Source organism: Daphnia magna, linkage group LG4 (genome assembly GCF_020631705.1).
Source record: "Daphnia magna isolate NIES linkage group LG4, ASM2063170v1.1, whole genome shotgun sequence".
NCBI classification, from domain to species: domain Eukaryota; kingdom Metazoa; phylum Arthropoda; class Branchiopoda; order Diplostraca; family Daphniidae; genus Daphnia; species Daphnia magna.
This window is the reverse complement of record NC_059185.1, coordinates 13,216,762-13,237,173: the sequence shown is the minus strand read 5'-3', so window position 1 is coordinate 13,237,173 and position 20,412 is coordinate 13,216,762. Positions and strand designations below refer to the sequence as shown.

Sequence of the window (20,412 nt, the reverse complement as noted above, 5' to 3'; positions counted from 1 at the left end):
AGTTTGGTGGAGCTTTCACCGAGATTTGCTCAATACAAAGAAATATTCGTGAATATTTTGACCAACCAACTCCACACAATAAATAGCTTTAGACCGGGATTGCACAACCAACTTTCATCGATTCTTCTTCTAATTGAAATGGTAACACGAAAATTAAACACTATTGTTAACTTAATCTTCATTTTTTCATTTTAATTTGTTCTGCATATTGTTTCCATCGTTTTTAAATTCGCAGAATATTACGAAATTCGTCATATAGCAGTTGACGACGATTGGGTTTCATTTGGCGTTCGAAATACTTTACGCCTGCCATTATCTGAATCACGTGAAAGGGAATTTTAATTAGAAAGAAATACAAAGGCAAGTTAATTAAAATAAAGCTAGGCAATTTAGAAGTCTGAGCAAGTGGGTAAAACGTAATTGTATTATTTGTTTGTTTTTTTCTTAATTCTATTTAGACAAAACCAGAAGAGAAATTTTCTTCGTTATTAGCGGCAGATTGATTGGGCTGGATTGCTCAGCTAGAATCGTCTTTGGCTGATTAAATTCATGGTTTGAGCCACTAAATAGGAGAGCTCCCATCCCATGGAATTCTCTGTTGTGATGCTATCCAGTCACATTTTAACCTTCGCATTAGGGCCCGTGGCGTTATTCAACGATGCTATGCCCACTTCGGTTCCCTGATGATAACCGCCTTCGCAGTTGCAGACCAATATGTTGCAACATCCAACCCCGGAGTACGGAGTTCAGCTGTTCCATCCAGACAACAGCAATCGGTTTGCTTGTAGCAACAATCGGCATCCACCAGTCCACACGTCATCGCAAGAATAGCGAAAACAACAGAGATGCCGCACGTAACTGTTGTCTTTGACAAGTTTCAATCTGTGAGATCATAAGTTGAACAATCAATCAACATTTAACAAAATAATTTAATTTCCAACTATTGGTTTCTAAAATTCTGATCTGAATTTAATGCCACTTGTTTTACGTACGTTATAAGTCTATTAGCTGAACATCTACCTTAATAATTATTGTATTGAAGCCTTTTTGTGAGAGCATTCTAGGTCACTTCATGAACAGGGAAGTCAAATGAACCTTTTTACATTGCGACTCTTTGTAACTGTGAATCCAAGGATCGTAGTGGATGCGGTAAACTTGTATTGCTTTCCCGAAGGTTGCCGATGATTCCGTTCATCCATCATCTATTCATCTTAAACAAATGGAAAATTAAGGTATTGTCCTTTAATTTGTTGTTGTTGGATACAGTTTAATGCCATTGTTTCTTGCTTTACAGGTGCTGCAAGGACAAAATTTGATTGAATGATGAAGCAGGCAGAAGCCCAGATCTTTCTTTCTATGCTTCCAAACGGGCAGCGAATTTCTCGTTCTTGCATCGTCAATCGAACGCGGGACACGGTACACCTTGGTTCGTTTTCCAATGCCAAGATTAGTTTTTTGTTTTCATCCTACATTTTCTTCGGCTATTCTTCGTGATTTTTCGATTAGCGAGTAGCCCGTCTAAATGATCGTCTATTAGCTTGCGTTCGCTGTGGCCTGGAGCCGTTTTTGTCTATCCGACGATTTATTTGTTTCTTCCCTGTTTTATTAAATCGTGGCAAATTACTGTAAGAAATGGACAAGCTGAAGAAATTTCCACGCTTGTTGTAGAAATGGGCATCCCATCAACAGCCTCTGTATCTTTCAGCTGGAACCAATGAGCAAGTCGAGCTTCTTGTAGCGCCTTTCTCGCCTCCTGCTGAGCCTTCATCTTCTTTGCCCCTCTGGAATTTAATACTCAGCTGTTCCGCCGAAACGATGGACGCCTGGAAACGATGGCAATGGAGTTGTTCTTCAGGGACGTTACAAGGACATGCACGTATTCATTACGAATGGAAGGTTCAATCATTTCAAACTGTTTCAATTCCTCCTCTTATTCTTCAGGGTCCCACACAATCTCTTGTGACTGGACAAGGAGTCCTTCATCAGCAGATTTGATGTCAATCCTATTATACGGAATCAATGGGAAATCGTTCAGTGAAGCTTTGGGACGACAGTTAGGAAGGAGGTAACAGGCCAAATCCGGAAGAGGATCAGCAGGGCTCTCCTTTTTAAACGGCTTTCCGTGATTTCTGACCGGAATTCGCGAATGGGATCCAAATTTGTATGCAATTGCGTTTGTGACGGTCGCCACAGGTGATGACGCAGACTGGATCTTGACCGGCTTGAACATAACGGGGTGACTGGGCACTCGAGTTTTCACATGAAGAAATTCCTGTTTCTTTCCAGGAAGAGGCTTTGGTGATGGAAACAGGGGTATTTTCACCCGATGGATGGATGGATGGATGGATGGATGGATGGATGGATGGATGGATGGATGATTGGATGGATGGATGGATGGATGGATGGATGGATGGATGGATATCAAATGGAATAGGAAATCTTGATAAAAAGATGCTCTGAAAACTGCATAAAAATGATGACTGCATAAAAAGATGCTGCTGCTCGTAACTGATAACATAATTCTAGTTCTCTATAAATTATTTTCTTGTCATATTTTGTAACTAATTGATCAGATGTTTTTTGTCACTGATCCTGTCACGGACCAACGTAAAAACGATTTTGAAACTTGCGCGGGTTTATTTTCGTGTTTCTAAAAATCAACCATAGATGACGCGGCGACAACAACAAAACAGATCGTTCCAAATTAGAAAGTAGTCTACCTCTCTACCATGAAAGGTAAGGCGTTTATGTAACAAAATATCAATAAATTACATTTGAATCAGGTTTATTAATTTAGTTTTAATAGAGTCGAAAAGCAATAAATTTGGCATCACTGTTGGAGTGTTTTACATTTACGGGCAGAAGAAAACATAAGGTCATTTAACGTGGTGATCTTGACTTGTTGCGTTTTCATGGTCGTGACAATTCTTTGTGCTGGCGTTTTCTGTCTCATTGTGACAGTCATGTGTCTTATCAGTTGCTGCATTAATTGTGAAAAAAAAAATGTGTGAACTACGTCGTCGATGGATTGGTGCTGAACAGTCTGGACAAGCCTAATGCTCCTTCACTTAGTGCACCATGTTCGTTTTTATTAACAAGTGAAAATAGTAAACGAAATGACAAAACGATCAGCTGATTGCCATTCCGTGGTATTGATGTGTGCTGTGTTTAAATAAAAGAAATTCTCTATTCCACTTCCAGGTGAGTCTTTAGACATTTCATCTCTTTTGTTTGCATGTGTAATTGCACTGTGAGTATAGGGAAATCCCTGAAACCTTGACGACTCCCCGTCTTTCGGCTGTGAGATTTGTTATTGCAATCGTTTCCGTTTTCCTTTAATTTTTGAAGATGCCAACTCCCCTAAAATGTAGTAAAACAATGCATTTGATGAATCGTTGCTCAGATACGACTATCATACCCGCCTTTATTTTGTATATGTATTTGCTTTTATTGTCATCTTTCCATATTTTGGCGCCATTTTTGCTGCGATTGCACTAAGAGTGGGAGGCCATTGTTAACGTCCTATTCCTTGATCTTACCAACTCGTGCGACAAGACCAAAATTCACATTTGTCGTTGTGTTATTTTTCTTTTCAATCGAAAGCTTTGTTCATTTAGCGTTACCAGTGTTTATTAGGACAAACCAAAGCTGACGTGGACTTCGTACACAACAAACGTGCGACTGAATGTTATTTCTTTACCATGGGCCATAGTGATTGTCTTCATGACAAATTAATTTAATTTTTAAATATACTTAATTTTCATTGGGTTTCTATCGTTTTTCCCTTCGTTTTATCCGACAGAAATGTTATATTGTTATTTCTCTTGTTTTCGCTGTATGTCCCAACAGTTCGTCGGTTTTGTTTTCGTATTGCTATCAACTGGAGAACGCCATCTGTTATCAGCTTATCTTAGTTCTATACTAAACAAAAAAATCTTGATCGTTTAATCCGTAGGAAAAACTAAATCATAGTAAGTAAACACCCTCTGTTGCTGAAAGGTTAGGATTGCAGTGTTATTTCAGGGAATTCAAAAATTGGTCTAGAGCAGCATCAAGAACACGAAGACAGGAGAAGCGAGCTAATTAAACGAATATCTGATAGTCATTCCATTGAAATTCTTCGTTGAACGTGATTGTTAAAATATACTTTTGTCGATTTAACATCAATCGGGAAATGATTGCAGGACCTGAAATCCATGACAACGGTCCATTGCCATTAAACTAGTAAAAATTGCACAATTTTCGTAGGATGCGCGTCAGTAATGCCGGCTCATTGTGTTTCATTACATCAACAAATTCCCGATAGATGACGCTTGAGAAGCTGATTGACAAGTCATTAATTATTTCTTACTCTAGTTACTCAATTGTTTTCGGCTGAAATATGATTGTGTCAATATGATATTGTGTTTCGAACAAATGTTGTGAATTGCTCTAAATATTGTTGTTATCGCCATTAGCTGTTACAACAAAATATATTTGATCATCTTACTTGAAATAATTTTCCATTACTTTTCACAGTGTCTATGTGTAATAGTATTTGACCATAGTATGCTGAAGCATTTTACATTCCAAATGTTCCAAGTCTTTTAATCACAAAGAGGGTTGTCCTTTAATATTCCTGACGTGTAGCTAACCACATGGCCACTTGGAGTACTGGCAGAGATTCAAGCAATACATCGTCGAATTGCCAAAGCAGCTTAGCCGTGTTCGCCAGACCATCACATGGCCACATGGAGTGGGGTAGTTGGGCATGGATCTAGAAGATGCACCGTCAAGTTCCCAGGGCAGCTGAGCCGGGTTGGTTCCCCAGACCACCACGCCACCACTTCGAGTGGGGACAAAGATCTGGGAGATACACTGTCAAGTTCCCAGGCCATCGTCCGTCCGTTGTGCCATGAATGGTCCATGAATCCTCAAGTCGATACTCGAAAAAAAATTTTTAGGCTCTAAGTGGATTTTGTGTTATGATGAAGAAAAATACCTACATAGTATGTGAGAAGTAGCTCAGTGGTAGAGCACTGGCACGGGAAGTCAAAAGTCTAAGGATCTAATCCCACATAGACAATTTGGCAATGAATTTGCTATTTTTGCTTAAATTAGTGTTTTAAAAGAAAAATTATGGAGGAAGAAAAATTTTGGCAAAAAAATTGCCGGAAAAAAATTCCACCGGGAAAATTTTCCCCCAAAAAATATTTCTGGAAAAAATTTCCCCACGAAAATTTTCCCCCAAAAAAATATTTCTGGAAAAAATTTCCCCACGAAAATTTCCCCAAAAAATTTTTCTAGAAAAATTCCCCCCGAAAATGTTTACAGTAAATAAATATTACAATTAATTCATAATTGAAAAATAATTTTAGGTAAAATTTATAAAACACAGAAAATTATATTGGAAATAGTTTATTATCAATTCGATTTACATTTTAAAAAACAAGTTATTAACAAGAAATAAGTGTGGTGTGTTAATTATCAGGTATAGCAAGTTATTTTCCAACACATAATACAACATAAAATATTTTAGCAATAAAGAAATTTTTACTTTTACATTCTTACATAATATTATGTAAAAGAATTGAATGCTTCAAAGCTGATTGCATTGAACTTAGACCTTTATCCCCCTGATGACATTACATATGTAATACATATCATGTCCATGTAACGGTCATCGCTCCCGAGTATTTCTATAATAACCAACGAAAGGCCTGCCACCCCACGGAATTATCACAAGTTAAGTAAAACAGGGCCAGAGAATGTGACAAGGATGTACTGTTAAATTTACTAAAAGAATGTCTTCAGGATCGTTTTCAACATAAATGATACATTTTTCATCTGACACGTCAGTCCCAGCTTATCGAACTCTTCGGCTAAGACAGATGCCAAATAAAACATAGAAATCAAACCGTTAAAAAATTAAATGATAAACAATTAAATAACTTTCAACATATTTAACTAATTGTAAATTTACCATGTTAAACTACTTGGTTGCTTCGTGGATACTTTTATAGTCAGAACATAGCACCGGCGGACATCGAATTCCACAAATGAAAAAGCCTGAAAAATGATAAAATCCATAACCAGTTATTAATTTTCATATTGATCACTCAATTATCTATTAAAAAACTCACCAGAAAAGGTCAAGATGACAACAAACCACCATGGTATGCCAACCAAGTTAAATATTCATCCTTCAAGAATATCACACCTATCAAAATTAGCAAACAACTTAACATTGCTTACCCAATCTGAGCACCAATATTCCCCTTACCTCACATTTGTGCTATGTCCCCACGAGGAAAACCCAAGTGGTACCTACAGATTTAAGACCATAAAAAAAAAAAAAAAGTAAATTGCCAATTCCCACCACTGTCTAACAATTCTCATTCAATGACCACCAAGCAGGAACAACGAATATCTGGTAACATGGTGCATAATCAACACATGAAAATTTCAGTTCATAAAACTCACCACCATGGCAGGTAACAACGAAAGGACAAACAAGCTTCACAGGCCTTGTCAAAACTGAGATATAAAATTATTCTACCTTTAAAAAGTTATCCCACGGAATACGTAGAAAAGAAATTTCTCAATTCATAACACATGAATAATCAGTTTTGTATAACATGCCTAACTTTAGGATAGAATTATACAAGAGTTAATCACACCTTAAAATATCATAGTATTTAACTCACCTAAATAAGAAAACCACCACAGGATAATCAAGACAAGCAAGCACATTGCACTTTGTCCAAATGCCAATTAAGATATCTAAGTGACAACCAATAGATCATTCTAAAAAATTCAGTTTAAATTTTAATATCCACAACAGTGAACCACAGATTGGGAAACCAGTCCATTATTATCAGAAACTAAAAAAAAACAATCAAGCAAAGAGTGAACCACAGCAGCAAACTAATATAACAGTCAAGAAAAATGGTCCATGAAACAACAGGCTAACTCTGAAAAGAATACGGGAATTAACATAGGCTTACGGAAACAATGAAAACTTACCTGTTAGCATTCTTACCTTCACCAGACAACCAGTGAAAAGCAGAACCTTAACTCACGAGCACACCTTCTGCAAACCTGAAAGAAAATGCCTGCATAGAACAATTATTTTTTATATACTTATAATTAATGATGGAAATTGTTAATTGTTCTTTTTCAAAGTATTTTGATAACAAATAAAATTTTTATTAGATATTTTAGGGTACTTTCCTTGTGGAGTAGCACGTCATCAAGCTGCATCACCATCAAACACTGGTCAAATTCATATTTGAATTCCATCATCCCACAAACACAAAATACAGATAGGGTAGCCCAAATTGCTTTGGCATTAAGAAGTTAACCCTAGAAAAAAAAATTTCACCTTCAATCACTATTTGCAATGTTTAACAAACTCACTATCACTAGACGTCCATTGTACAGTGCAGCCTCATGGACAGCGTTCCCCCTACTTTGAAACAATTATTAAAATGATTGAATTAGACATAAAAAAGAAACTTACTCTTACCAATAACTGGATTTCACTTGATTCAATCTCGACTATTATATCACCTCAAACACAGTAGCCACCTTAACATGACCACATTTTCACAAAATAACTTGTCAAGTATAGATTTTAAAATGCAAGCATAATTAATTTTAAGTGAATATGGCCAGCACAATCTCAAAATTTAAGTAACTTTGACTTCCTAAGCCAACACCATGCGATCTGTCGAAATGCAAACTTGGATCATCTACAGTCATGCTGCCTAGAAAGAATTTTTTATTTTGTAAACTGAACACAAATGCGGTAACTTAAAAAATAACTTATGATAAAACGTAAGAATTTTGACAACCACATTCTGGTAAAAAATAAGCATGAACAAAAGACTGAAAGAAAATTAAAATTAAACAACGTGAATACTCACAACCAACAATGACGAAGATCAGCGTCGAAAAGAATTGAAATCGTGGTGCAGGGCTTTATATAAGTTCTCTTCCATGATCGACAGGCAGCAAGTACAAGCTTTATTTTTCCACCACGCGATGACACTGTAGTCGCTTGTATTTTCGTCATTTTTGTTGCCGCTGAAAAGATAGGATATGGCAACTAGGAGCCTAGGACGATGTTGAACTCTCCTATTGAAAAAGTTTAGCATTTTCCCAGGTAACGTCATCAGAGGAAAAATGTTAGCTTGTTTATTAACCTTGCGCCTCAATCGAAAAAAATGAATTCGCCACATGGGACAGGGAAGAATAACCAAGTTTCAGGTGAGGAAACGAGGTAAAAATCAAGGTAAGCGTGGTAGAAAGGGGTACTATCGGGGTTTTTAATCGGGTTATACGCACCAATTTCTTGTATTCATATTCTGTGTAATCAACTACACCCGATCATTCGTGTCTGAGTTCGATCGATTGCATCAATTTATAATCATATCAACATCAAAGTCTCGGACTACCATAGTTTTCAGTATATCGTTGAGGTGAAAGGCATAGTCCCTAACCGGAAGACCGTTTCCTATATATCAATATTTACAAATTCCTTAAAAATTCAAATAGAAAGCTTCACACCCAATGATGAGACAAGAAAAACTTGACATCAAAGAGCAATTTTACTGAAATTATGTTGGCCCAGTTGCCAGCACATTCACAATGCAAGTATTTGAAAACTTTGTTCCTTACTTCTTAGATAACAAAAAGATTGAATACTTTTGTGGCTGTGGCTACTGTGACGAATGTACCATGGAGATTGTATATGTAATTTTTGTGTAGAGCAAACAAATATTTGACTTTAAAATGTGTTATATTTGACTTTGCATAGATATTGCTGAGGAGAAATCCCACTTCATTGTAAGATTTTGCTGTCCATCAAATATAAATCTGAATTGCTTTTGTAATCCTAACAACAGATCGGTACAACCAGAGAAATGCATGGAAATGGATACTATAACTTAACTGACAAATTCAACAGATAAAACTGGAACATGTAGCCAAGGAAGAGTTGGCAAGAAAGCAAACAAAAAATACAGAATAAAATGAGCCAACCTCAAAATACTCTTATAATAGTGAATGCACTGGACGTCGACATCGAGCATAATCAAAAGCGAACAGCGACTCATTTGATGGATTCGTGGCCGGACATGCCACCCGATTTACATTTACTTTTGAACATTCGGCTTCAAAAATTGAACGATAATCCCGATCCTGAACAGCCAATCGGCCAAGGCGTGTCTGTTGGTGGGTTTCAATGATTTGTTTTTGTTGGTATACATTTCGTATAATGTGTACTGCAATTATGTTTTCTAAAGAAGAAATAATGCGAGCTACGTGTCTATGTTGTCCAGAGTCATTCAAAATATGCCACAATAATACGATTGCTTCTTAAAAAACAGTAAATTGCTTTATCACAGACACCGAGAGCAAATTGCGCAAACAAGACGCGAATAACGAAAGAGAAGACGAGTACTTGGCAAGACAAGAACCTAACGAAAGGAATAGATTGGCAGAATTCGTCAACCAAACGGAATCCCCAATCAAAACAGTACTACAATTTTAAACACGTCTAGCATCCACGTAAATGATTGTCGATTTGTTCTGTTCAATTTTGTTCAGATTGCCGTAAAAGAAAACGAATTACGCCAACTATGCGCTCTTAACCAACTCAATGAACGAAAATCTGGAGCTCCTCCCGATCCTGAACGTTTATTTTGCCAATACGTTTCTTTCAGCAGAATGAGTTTGATTCTCCTATTTCTTGTACCACTTGCTGCCATCATTTTCGTTTAAGTGAAATAATATAGGCGTGTGTCAAATTGCTGAGAGTCGAGTTGAATTACGGATGGACACAAGTTCGAATAGCAGTAGGTTCTTGTCGTTCAAACAACGCATCAATTGAGAACGTGACTCGGAAATCTTGTCTGCGAATACAGAAAATTCTTGAAAGGCAAAAACAAACAAGTGGCTTTCATTTAAAATTACATGTTGAAAAGAATGGCAGTTTTAAAACCAATGTAGGAAAAGATGGGAATCTGTTTAGACATGCCTTTCTCTGGATTTAAGTAACAGTTCGTGACTCCTGATCCGCAACGTATCTTTTTTGAAATGACCAAGACGCGAGGTTTTGAACGTGTAGAAAGTGCATTAAGATTGCCCTAGAGATAACCAAAAGACGTTACCTACGTTTACACACGTAGTCTAAATTGCGGATTTTCATTCCTGCGCTTTGAACAATTCGCTTTGAACAATTCGATTTAATACGAAAAACCTGTTCCTTGAAAAGTCTCGAAAGTAGCCTTATTCACGATTGGGAGCTGAAAAATTACGTAGACCCTACCTTGTTTTCTATTGCGTTTATCCCGATCATCGACTTCAAAAGGTTTTGCATGTCTGATCCCAGGCTGTTAAATGGTTGTTACCACATGGCGAATGAAACACCATGGAAAAGCAACAGCCATGGTCTCATTCACTCTGACGGATTTTCAGAATTTATTAGCGAAATCACATTCACCTTTGAGAAATGAATATGAAATCACAGTTTAAAATTTGCATTGAGAGTTGATACCTTCATAGCTGTTAAGTATACAGGTGTCCATATATTGCCCATTTTGGATCAAACATGACATCAACATGAACATGCATTGGGCGGGAATGAACACAAAATTCCAATACCAGAATAACGTGCATGGTACAACGTAAGGTAGAGGCAAATTTTGCTCTTACATTTCTTGATCAGCCATTTGTGACGCAGTTCTTTACATCTATAAACTACAACCAAACAAGTACAGTACGACTTTATTTAATATCTATATTTACCTCATGTAATGCGATGTTACTCTCCACCGCCTTGTCGATGGGTAATGGAAAAGAAAAGTCACTGCCAACTCACCTCAGTACATAAAATACAAAAACATTTATTTGCGACATCGAAGAGCAACTAAGAAAAAAAAAATAAATAAAAATATAATAAATGTAATGTGTCAACTGGTTCGGGACAACAGTTCCCCAAATTATTAACAAGAGGGACAGGTGAATATACAATTCGAGTGTCACGAGGAATAATGATACACCATGACACTGACTTTGAATGTTTACCTTATTTCATCTGAAATGCCAAAATGCTGAGCTAGAAGGACGACGACGTATCCGGACACGAACCTACTGAGATAAATAAAAAAACCGGCCATAAACACTATAAATAAAAACACGGCGAGTCACCAACAGAAATAAACTAGACCTATCTATATCAACCGGTACGTGCGCTAATCGCACATGCTGATAAACTTGAAAAATCAATTAGGCTGCGCAACTAAAACGTATAACCATTATGGGGAAGAAAACTTAACACATGAAAGGTAGAAGCCTCGATTTTTAAGCAATGCAATTCACGATGGTTTATTCTTTGGCTATGGGTGGAGAATAAAGACCGAGTTTAGAATAAACATAATAGTAGTTGAAATATGTAACGACAGGCAAACATTTCGTACGGCATTTGCCTACATTATTTTGGCATAAACACAATCGACATGGCTACCCGGTACGATGGTTCAGCTCCACTAGGAGAAGGTGGCTACGGCTCGGTTTTTCTTGGTGAATTCGAAGGCCAAAATGCGGCTGTAAAATGAGTCGAAGTGTATCGTCTTCATAACGACAAAGAGGAAGAAGCTCTGAAACAATTAGATCATCCGAATATCGTGAAACTCTTCGATTGTGGAAAAGACAACAATTTCAAGTAAGATTCTTTAATTATGGTTTAGGTTTTAATAACAACAAAATCTTTCGTTGTCTTTTTAACGCCTGCTGATAGATTAACCTTGTATTCAAATGGTTGTCTCCCACTGCGCTGGGACGGAAGACAGTGCTGCATTTCCGCAAGGGTCAAATATGACCACACATTGCACGGGGAATGGGCACAAAATTCCAGTGCCAAAACAATGTGTCTGGTACAACGTAAGGTAGTGGCAAATTTTGCTCTTGTTCAGCGATTTCTGATGTAATTTTTCTTAGTCACTACCAGCTCACCTCCATCACAACGAAATCCACTCTTTCTTTCTACGAATGGAAAGATACAATATTTATTTGCAAAATCAAAATGCTACTAGAAAAAGAGAAAAATATAGTAAAAGTCAATTAAACCTAATTTACAACAAGTTCTGGGCAACAGCAGCTACAATTATTCAGAAGAGGGACAATTTAATGCAGAATTCGATTTGTAACTCGGAAAATTGATAAAACAAAGCACCTGACTTTGAATGTTTACCTTCTTTAATGTCAATATGTTGATCTAAAAGGACGGCGGTTCAATCCGGATATGAACCCACTGAGATAAATAAAAAAAACAGCCATAAACACTTCAAATAAAAACATGTCAAGTCATCAACTGGAATAAATTACCTATACCAACCGGTACCTAAGAAAATCGCACATACTGATAACCCATAAAAACTCGATTCGGCTGCGTGACTAAAACGTATAACCGTAGTGGGGAAGAAAAGGAACACATGAACGGTAAAGGCCTTGATTTTTCAGCAATGCAATTGACGTTGGACTTTGCTGTAAGTGGAGAATAAAAACCCGAGATTAGAATCAACATATGATAATTGTTAAAACATCTAACGACATTACGGCCGGTAAACATTTCGTAAGGCATTCTCCGACACTTGTTTTATGTGACGTATTGAAAATACCTGTTGAGTAATCGGCCTTCATAACTGCAACTTCGGGCGACGGGTTTCTGGAACTCGGGATGGACAAAAAAAAATTCTCCCTATTTTCGAAAGGACACATTAGGGCACCTGAAGATGATACAGATCAACTAACACGTCAAGTAAAAATAATAATCTAGTGCTACTCACCCGACGTGGAGTTATTTGGTCTCCACATTCAGCACGTTGATCTCGATATAGTTATTGAAGTAACCGGCATTTCTGTAGTAAATTTCTGTGAACGGAAATATTACGGTCGTTAAACTTGTCTAAAAAAGAAACAAAATCTAATTAATAGTTACTAGACTTTGAAGTAAACATTCGTAAACGAAAAATGGATTTAATTTAGAAAAACAAACGTCTGTGCCTGGTACCAGGAAGAAACGCTATATGCATTCAACAAATACTTAAACAACACAAAGCTCTTGCTATGCGAAACAATGAAATTCTTGAGCAGATATCCACTGAAAATGGTACACCAAGTTGTTGGCTGTCCATTCTCTTCACAATCTGGTTTAAGACATTTACAAATTTGTTTCAGGTAACTTACACAATGCCCAGTTGTTCAATAGGTCGAATTTCACTCGATTGCACCCAACCAAAACGGGCAGCAGCGTGGATGGCAACAGATACACGGAAGAGACGGGCGCTCACAAACCACGTTTCTTTTTAAAGTGATAAAACTATCCGGGAAACATAACGACGGGTGCTTGGTGTTTATAATCACAACATTACGACGATTCAATTATTGTGTTCTTCGTTTTGTTGTTCATGAAAAAAAAAAAGAAAAGAAAAAAAAGAAAACTGAAAAATTGGAAAGAATGCCATCGATCAGACGACTGCACCTGTTTGTGCCATAACGTTTTATAGAATGAGCAAATTCCATCATGGCGACCGAGTTAAAGAAGGGGGGGAAGGGTTAACGATGACGTTGCCAATTTCATTTTTTCTTCTTCTTCTAGAGAATTTCCCGATTTGGCAAACGAAAACGATAGCTAATTATAAATTAATCAAATTATAAAGTGAATAAAAATTAAGGTAGGTGATGGAACTTAAAAGGAATGGAAGTGCATGATTTCCTTGGTTGACAGCAATAATAGAAATCAGAAAATAACGAAATCTCGAAATCAGAAAATACTGTCACAGCCTTCAACTACAATCAGTTCCGCTTTATGATATTTTGAAGCAAAATACCAGCATACAATTTGATTTTTTTTCCATTTCACTCAAAATAAACTTTGAAGGAGCATTTTCTTCTACGGACTAACCAGCACTTACCAAGACAATTCGTGAGATGTATCAACCAGTTTTCACCCGTTGCTTTTCAGACGTCGCTTCCAGTTGCAACGTACGAACTTGTTGCAACGACACTGAACGAAATCATACGATCTCGGGTTTGCAGACTGGAGGATAAGCGGCAGATCCCGAGAACGGAAATGTTCCATCAACAGGATCCGTGAATGTTCCCTTTGTGGCATCCATCTCCTCCTCCACGTTGGCATTTTCTATCAAACAGAAAAATTAAAAATTAAAAATGGTTAAACAACTTATTGGGCGGCCACTTCAAGAGAAAATGGTAAATAAATTAATCTTTGAAAATTCTTTTTTTTTGATGCCATTTTTTGCCCATTTGTATAACGGAAAAGGGAATGAGAATATTCGGGGGGAGGGGAGAAAAGTTACAGTTACGCTTGCATGTGTTGTTCAAAACCTAATTCGCTGATAAATGTGGCCAGTAGATTAACGGTATCTCTCTGGTAGTTCAAAAACTGTCGTTATCTACGAAATGCGTTGGTCTTTTGTGAAATATAAGAACTGAGGAAAAGGCACTCGTTGCAGTGCAACTGGCTAATTCGGACATTCCACAACTTTCTGATTTTTGCGTGCATAAAAAATATGGCGAACATGAGAATTGAAATCGATCGCGACGCTATATTAGGACAAGGTGACGATTACTTCATTTACAAGGGGAACATTTGACCGCCGTCCAGTCGCAGTAAAGAGAGTTCTTCTCGAGTTCTTCAACGACAACGAAGAAAGGTCTTGGCGTCAGCTGGATCATCGGAACATTGTCAAACTTTTTCACTGTGAAAGGGACGACAACTTCACGTAAGATTATTTCAAGTTCCAAATCTCCAGAGGCAAAACAATAAATTTTTTTCTTCTTCTTTTCTGCTCTCTGTGTGTGTGTGTGTGTGTTTGTGGACAGATACTATGCGTTTGCATTGTGCGACGCCTCGTTAGATCAGCTGTTCCTAGACCCGAAAGATCCCAAAAAATACAACGGACCTATGCCACAACGTATCGATGCTATGCTTCAACTGGCTTTAGGTCTCGAACATATCCATTCCAAGAATTTCATTCACGGGAACATCAAACCGGAAAATGTCCTGATTTCGGATGGACCTACAGGCCAGGGTGAGATCACGCTCAAATGGGCAAATTTTAAACTGACCAGAAACGTCAGTAAAGGAGGACGGGCAGCCAGTCAAATCCGACCCATTGGCACATGGTTGGCACAGGAGTTGCAACCGACAAGAAAACGTAAACGAGGCGAAGAAGAAAAACCGCTACGAAGAGACGGACAAGAGTGACGTTTTCGCACAGGGACTGGTTTTCGGCACCCTGTTGTTGAACGGCCAACATCTCTACGGCTCCTTAGCCAATGAAAATGAGATCCCCGACAATATAAAAGAAGGAAAACCCATCAACAGACAGAGTAATAGCCGATATCCGTGTGTGATTTTTGCTTCAGGTTTGAAACGAGTTCTTTGCTTTACCTAGAAATCGATGACAAATTACGCGACTGTTACGAGGATGAACTATTGAGAAGAATGTTGGCATACTACCCTGGTAAAAGGATGACATCGACACAAGTGGTCGACCAATTAAAATCGATCAAAGATAAGGTATAACTAACTGAATGCTTATCAAACAACCACCTTTACAAATTTCAATTTATACACTTTAGATTGCTGGAAAAGAAAAAGAATTGCTTGAATTGTGTGGGCGTGACAATCGATTGGATCTAACGGAAAAAATTAAAAACTTCATTCAGTTCGGAATTAATTTGAACGCAAAGGACGATGATGGAAGGAATGCGCTCCATCTTATGTGTCGAAACTATTCCAGCCCAAAATTAACCAACGCAATTAAACTTCTCATCGAAAACAAAACCGACGTGAATGCAAAGGACAACGATGGATTGAATGCAATTCACTTTTTGTGTCGATACCATTCAAGCCAAAACTTAATTGAAGCAATTCAAATCTTGATTCAATCCGGAATCGACGCGAAAGCAACCACCAACGATGGATCAAATGCGCTCCATTATTTGTGTCGATACAATGCAAGCCCCAATTTAACCGACGCAACAAAAATTTTTACCAAACTTGGATTGGATCTGATGACAGAGGACAACGACGGACGGAGTGCGTTTTATTATTCGCAAAACAAAGATAAGAAGGAGATGAAAATTCAGGTCATCAACGAAAAGGTATCATACATTTTTCTTTTTTTGCCAGTTCCGAGTAATCATGTCAATAAATTTCGATTTGTTAAATTCAGCTTGCTGAAAAAGAAGAAGAATTGCTTAGGCTATGTGCTGATCGTTCAATTTCCCCGTCATATCTAATTGAAAGAATCAAAGACTTGATTCGCCTCGGAATCAACGTGAATGCGAAGAACGACACTGGACGGAATGCGCTCCATATTTTGTGTTGGAACAATTCAAACCCGAATTTTATTGATGCAATTCGAGTTGTAATCAAACACAAAATCGACGTGAATGCGAAGGACGCACATGACGAGTGTGCGCTCCATCACCTGTGTCGAAATATTTCAGGCAGCAATTTAATTGAAGCAATTAATGTCTTAATCGAACACAATATCGACGTGAATGCGAAGAACAACTATGAACAGAATGCGCTCTATCATTTGTGCCGGTACAATTCAGGTCCATATTTAAATGAAGCAATTGAACTCTTAATCCTCAAGGGAATTGATGTGAATGCAAAGGATAAACATGGACAGAATGCGCTCCATCATTTGTGTCGACACAATTCTGGCCCACACTTAATTGGAGCAATTCAAGTTTTAATTGATCACAGAATCGATGTCAATTCGAAGAGCAACTATGAACAGAATGCGCTCTATCTTTTGTGTAAACACAATTCAGCTCCAAATATCTCTCTCTTTGAAGCGATTCAAGTTTTAATTAAAAAAGGAATCGACGTGAATGCGAAGGACAGATGGAAACGGGATGCGTTTTATTACTTGAATGAAAACCCTTCCAGACAAATTTTACAAAACGCAATTCAACTTTTAATCCCAAAACGGACTTAGCACTGGAACCGATGGCTACGATGCTGGACCAATGTTGAACAAATTTAACATCATTTCAAGAGAAACAGGACGTCCAACTGTGAGCAGAAAAAAAAAATGAGCGAAAGAGAAAAGAATAAGAAGCAGCAGGAGATCTGGCGTCGCGGCAAAGTACGTTCGCTCATGAAAAAATTCACATTTCTCTCCCTCTCGGTGCTGTAACACCCAAAGAGCATCACAGTTGACTTTCAAAAATACAAAAATGTTGGTGCATCGACGAAAACCTTTCATTCTTCCCTCTAGCTATATGTTGAATACCACTGATCGAATAAAGTCAAAATTCTACGTGAACATCGAGCAGACGACGCTGAAATGAATGGAAGTAGAATGGGATGATAACATTCGACACATGATTCAACCTCGGTTCAGTAAACTTGAATATTTTTTATTTCTAGCTTCTCGCAGTTCGATAATTGACCTCATACGCGTAAAAGGCATTGTAGAAAAGAAATGAAAAGGGAAAAGCGATACTAACAATCAGCGTATTCTCGAATCACAAAAGATGAAGACTCGAGGCATTTTCTTAGAAAGGGCGAATTGACGAAAAGAAAATAGAAAGAAAAATGTGTACCACTCACCAGATATGAAGTTGGCGCTTTCTGGAAATGGCCATCGACCACTCACCAATCTCGACCTTGTTGGTAGCCAATTAGCAGATGAGGCTTTTGGACGAATTTCCTTTATGGACGTCGAGTTGTTAAAGGCGACACTTCAACCAAAGCAGCTGCCTAAAAAAGAAATGAATCGCAGTTGTTTTAAATATTTTCTTTACCTTTTTCATTTAAAAACGGTCGTGCCTATTACCCCTCAACTCCAGATGGCACTAGTTACGGGAAAGGTTCGGCCTTCTGACTGTTTTTTTTTTTATTATGTCATTCCTCCGTCCTTCGTGGCCTTCGTGGCGTCCGTCACAAGGGTCAGCCCCTGTCTCCACATGATTTACCCTTGACCATCTTACAACCGGAAGGTACTGGCGTGGCACGTGACAAATTTCTTTTTCTTTTTTCCCCCTTTGCCCCAGTCGTGAGCGAAACATGGAATGTTGCATGCGTTTTCGAGTGACCTACGAAAAGAAAAAAATCGAATTAAACTAAGCTGCACGAAACGATGGGCGCATTACCCAAGGTTAAGTTCCAGGAAAAGTCTAAATACAGGAAATAGTCACCACTAGATTTTCAAATGTGAAACACGGAGATCAAGTAGTTGCTTTGAGCAGACTTGCCTCGTTTGCTTCGGGTAGGTAAAAAAACAAGGCTTCTTAATCGGTGGAACTAATTGGGAGTTTAGAATATTTTAATACTGCTATAGCAGAAATAAAAGAAACCTCTACAATCGACCGCTGTCCTTTCACCTCTCCTACAATCCTTTTTTAGTTTTTCCGTAGTACTAAACATACTATTCAGGAATGAACCACTAAAAACATTAAAACCTTAAAACCATGAAACAAAACAGAAGGTAGTTCTAACATTATATCCAAAAACTCCTTAAACTAAACCTTTTTTTTTTTTTTTTTTAAAAAAAAAAAAAAAAAAAAAAAAAAAAAAAAAAAAAAAAAAAAAAAAAAAAATTTTTTTTTTTTTTTAAAAAAATTTTTTAAAACCTTCTTTTTTGGATTGTGGGGGGGGTGTAGGATCCAGTCATCTAATATACTAACTGAGAAACATATCTTTAACTGGATTATCACATTATCACCTGTTTCATATAGTAATGTTGCAAGATGATGATCCCTATAGTGTTTGCCACTGGCTGTTCAGCGACATGGATAACGTCCAATGGATTTCTCTGAAGCGGCTGTGGGTTATGGCACGGATCCGTATGATGCGAGCACGCAAACAGGGACATGCCTCCAGAAACACTTGACGTCCGTTCAAACGAGACGTCTTGGTTCAATGCCTCTTTGTGGCGACTGTAGAACAAGAAAATAGAAGGCATTTTAACAACTGACGAAACAACTAAATTTTTATTTCATTTACCTCAAATTTCTTTGGTTGGTGCCACACCTTTCTTTATTCGACGACATGTGATGTGATGGCTGGATGGAAACGCTGTTCAATCATTTCGATTGGAAAATATAATCATGTAAGAGTATCTGTATTTCCAAAGAACACAGATTATTCATAGAACACAAAATAGCATTTAAATGATCAGAATTTCACGCGGGAATTCTTTGCTTTCCACTACAAGTGCTAACAAGATGGTTTTGTTCTGTGTTTTTTATCTGAGCGACTTTTTCTTCCAGCAACGAATCCCAATAACCCAAACAGTAAACCAAAATGCGCAGCAATTGGAAAAGCTCAGCTCGTAGTCGAAACGCAACGAGAAAACAGAAAACGGTGGATAAAGTGAGTGGGTGACATGGAAAATGAGAGGTAGGAAACAGAAGTCGGGCTAGAATTGTCGAATAACAGCTAGCAAACAAAACTAGAAAAACCAAACAAACAATACAGTAAATAGAACTGATAAAAGAAAAACAACTACCTTTGGACAGAACAATAAGTCTGCCATGATGCAACAGCCAGACCGTATCAAAGCCACCCACGTATGTCTCAATTTTAAATGGCGATCGGGTCGTGGCTTTTTCTCGCTCACGATCCAACTAGCATCCAAAAACCAACCACTTCTAAATGATATCATTTTAAGTAATCATTATGAAGGTAAGTTGTACACATTGTGAATCACATTCTGTACCAATCCACACATTTAATTCCAAATCAAAGTCATCTAAAACCTAATAAACATACAAGAGCCACAATAATCCAACACATCTCCTTCTTCGACTTCGAGCTCTAGAATACGCCCCATTAGCAACGTTGCCAACTTGCACCGTTAAGGCAAGAAAATGGGCTCGTGGAAATGGATATTATATGGAAACCCTCTACGACTCTGGTTTTGTATTGAGAAATAGGCTATTGTTTACTAGGAAACACATGGGGGGGGGGAGAATACAAGAACAAAACGTAATTCCATCATCCTCAACATCCAGCACGAATTTAAATCTTATAAAGAAACAGCGATGGCAAAAATATTGGTAACAAATAAGGTGAATGAGATTCAGACATGTCGCAGTTGGTAACATGGCCACGTAAATGCAAGGCTTTCTGTAGGAGACAATGGCGGATGCCCAACTCCTATGGTATTCGTCTTGTCAAATGGCCCGCCCACGTTGTAGCCTTTAAATCAGCCCCTATTTCGTAAACATTTAAAAATCGCTGTAACGAAGATTGGGCCAAAAAGCGTCGACACAAACGTCAAGATAAGTGGATTGGCCAACGAAAAAATCCCGGCTGATTGTTTCAAAACTTTGTCGTTCCCAGTCAAATGCCACAGATATTGGGCTGACATTAACAGG

The 20,412-nt window shown here is 37.8% G+C and overlaps 2 protein-coding genes and 2 long non-coding RNA genes across 19 annotated transcripts in view; 3 read left to right on the top strand and 1 right to left on the bottom strand.

Moving 5' to 3' along the window:
- Positions 1-19,920, bottom strand: part of LOC116920392 — a 35,767-nt gene extending 15,847 nt beyond the window's left edge. For all 3 annotated transcript variants that reach the window (XM_045172088.1, XM_045172087.1, XM_045172090.1), the window contains exons 1-12: positions 19,037-19,920; positions 18,756-18,969; positions 17,868-18,126; positions 17,635-17,791; positions 13,959-14,185; positions 13,526-13,675; positions 13,231-13,435; positions 12,831-12,949; positions 12,663-12,742; positions 12,370-12,528; positions 12,236-12,295; positions 11,789-12,027 (exon numbers count right to left, since the gene is read on the bottom strand). The gene's annotated coding sequence lies outside the window, so the exon portion shown is untranslated. The remainder of the gene's footprint in view (positions 1-11,788; positions 12,028-12,235; positions 12,296-12,369; positions 12,529-12,662; positions 12,743-12,830; positions 12,950-13,230; positions 13,436-13,525; positions 13,676-13,958; positions 14,186-17,634; positions 17,792-17,867; positions 18,127-18,755; positions 18,970-19,036) is intronic.
- Positions 457-4,647, top strand: LOC116920398. 14 transcript variants are annotated; one of them, XR_006645222.1, is made up of 6 exons: positions 457-552; positions 638-1,232; positions 1,295-1,876; positions 1,942-2,193; positions 2,287-2,736; positions 2,798-3,768. It is a non-coding gene; the product is annotated as an uncharacterized LOC116920398 (long non-coding RNA). The 14 variants fall into 14 exon arrangements; XR_006645217.1 differs by adding an exon at positions 4,630-4,647 and having other exon boundaries at positions 463-1,232; positions 2,798-3,201; XR_006645216.1 differs by adding an exon at positions 4,249-4,495 and having other exon boundaries at positions 463-1,232; positions 2,798-3,201.
- Positions 7,697-9,010, top strand: LOC116920496. The gene is made up of 2 exons (XR_006645276.1): positions 7,697-8,730; positions 8,801-9,010. It is a non-coding gene; the product is annotated as an uncharacterized LOC116920496 (long non-coding RNA).
- On the top strand, positions 14,399-17,280 carry LOC116920239 (putative ankyrin repeat protein RF_0381). Its single transcript, XM_045172093.1, has 5 exons — positions 14,399-14,789; positions 14,890-15,399; positions 15,465-15,589; positions 15,652-16,176; positions 16,248-17,280. The coding sequence occupies exons 3-5, from the start codon at positions 15,515-15,517 to the stop codon at positions 17,022-17,024; spliced, it is 1,377 nt and encodes a 458-aa protein (XP_045028028.1). The 5' UTR covers positions 14,399-14,789; positions 14,890-15,399; positions 15,465-15,514; the 3' UTR covers positions 17,025-17,280.
- Positions 19,921-20,412: the final 492 nt, after the last annotated feature.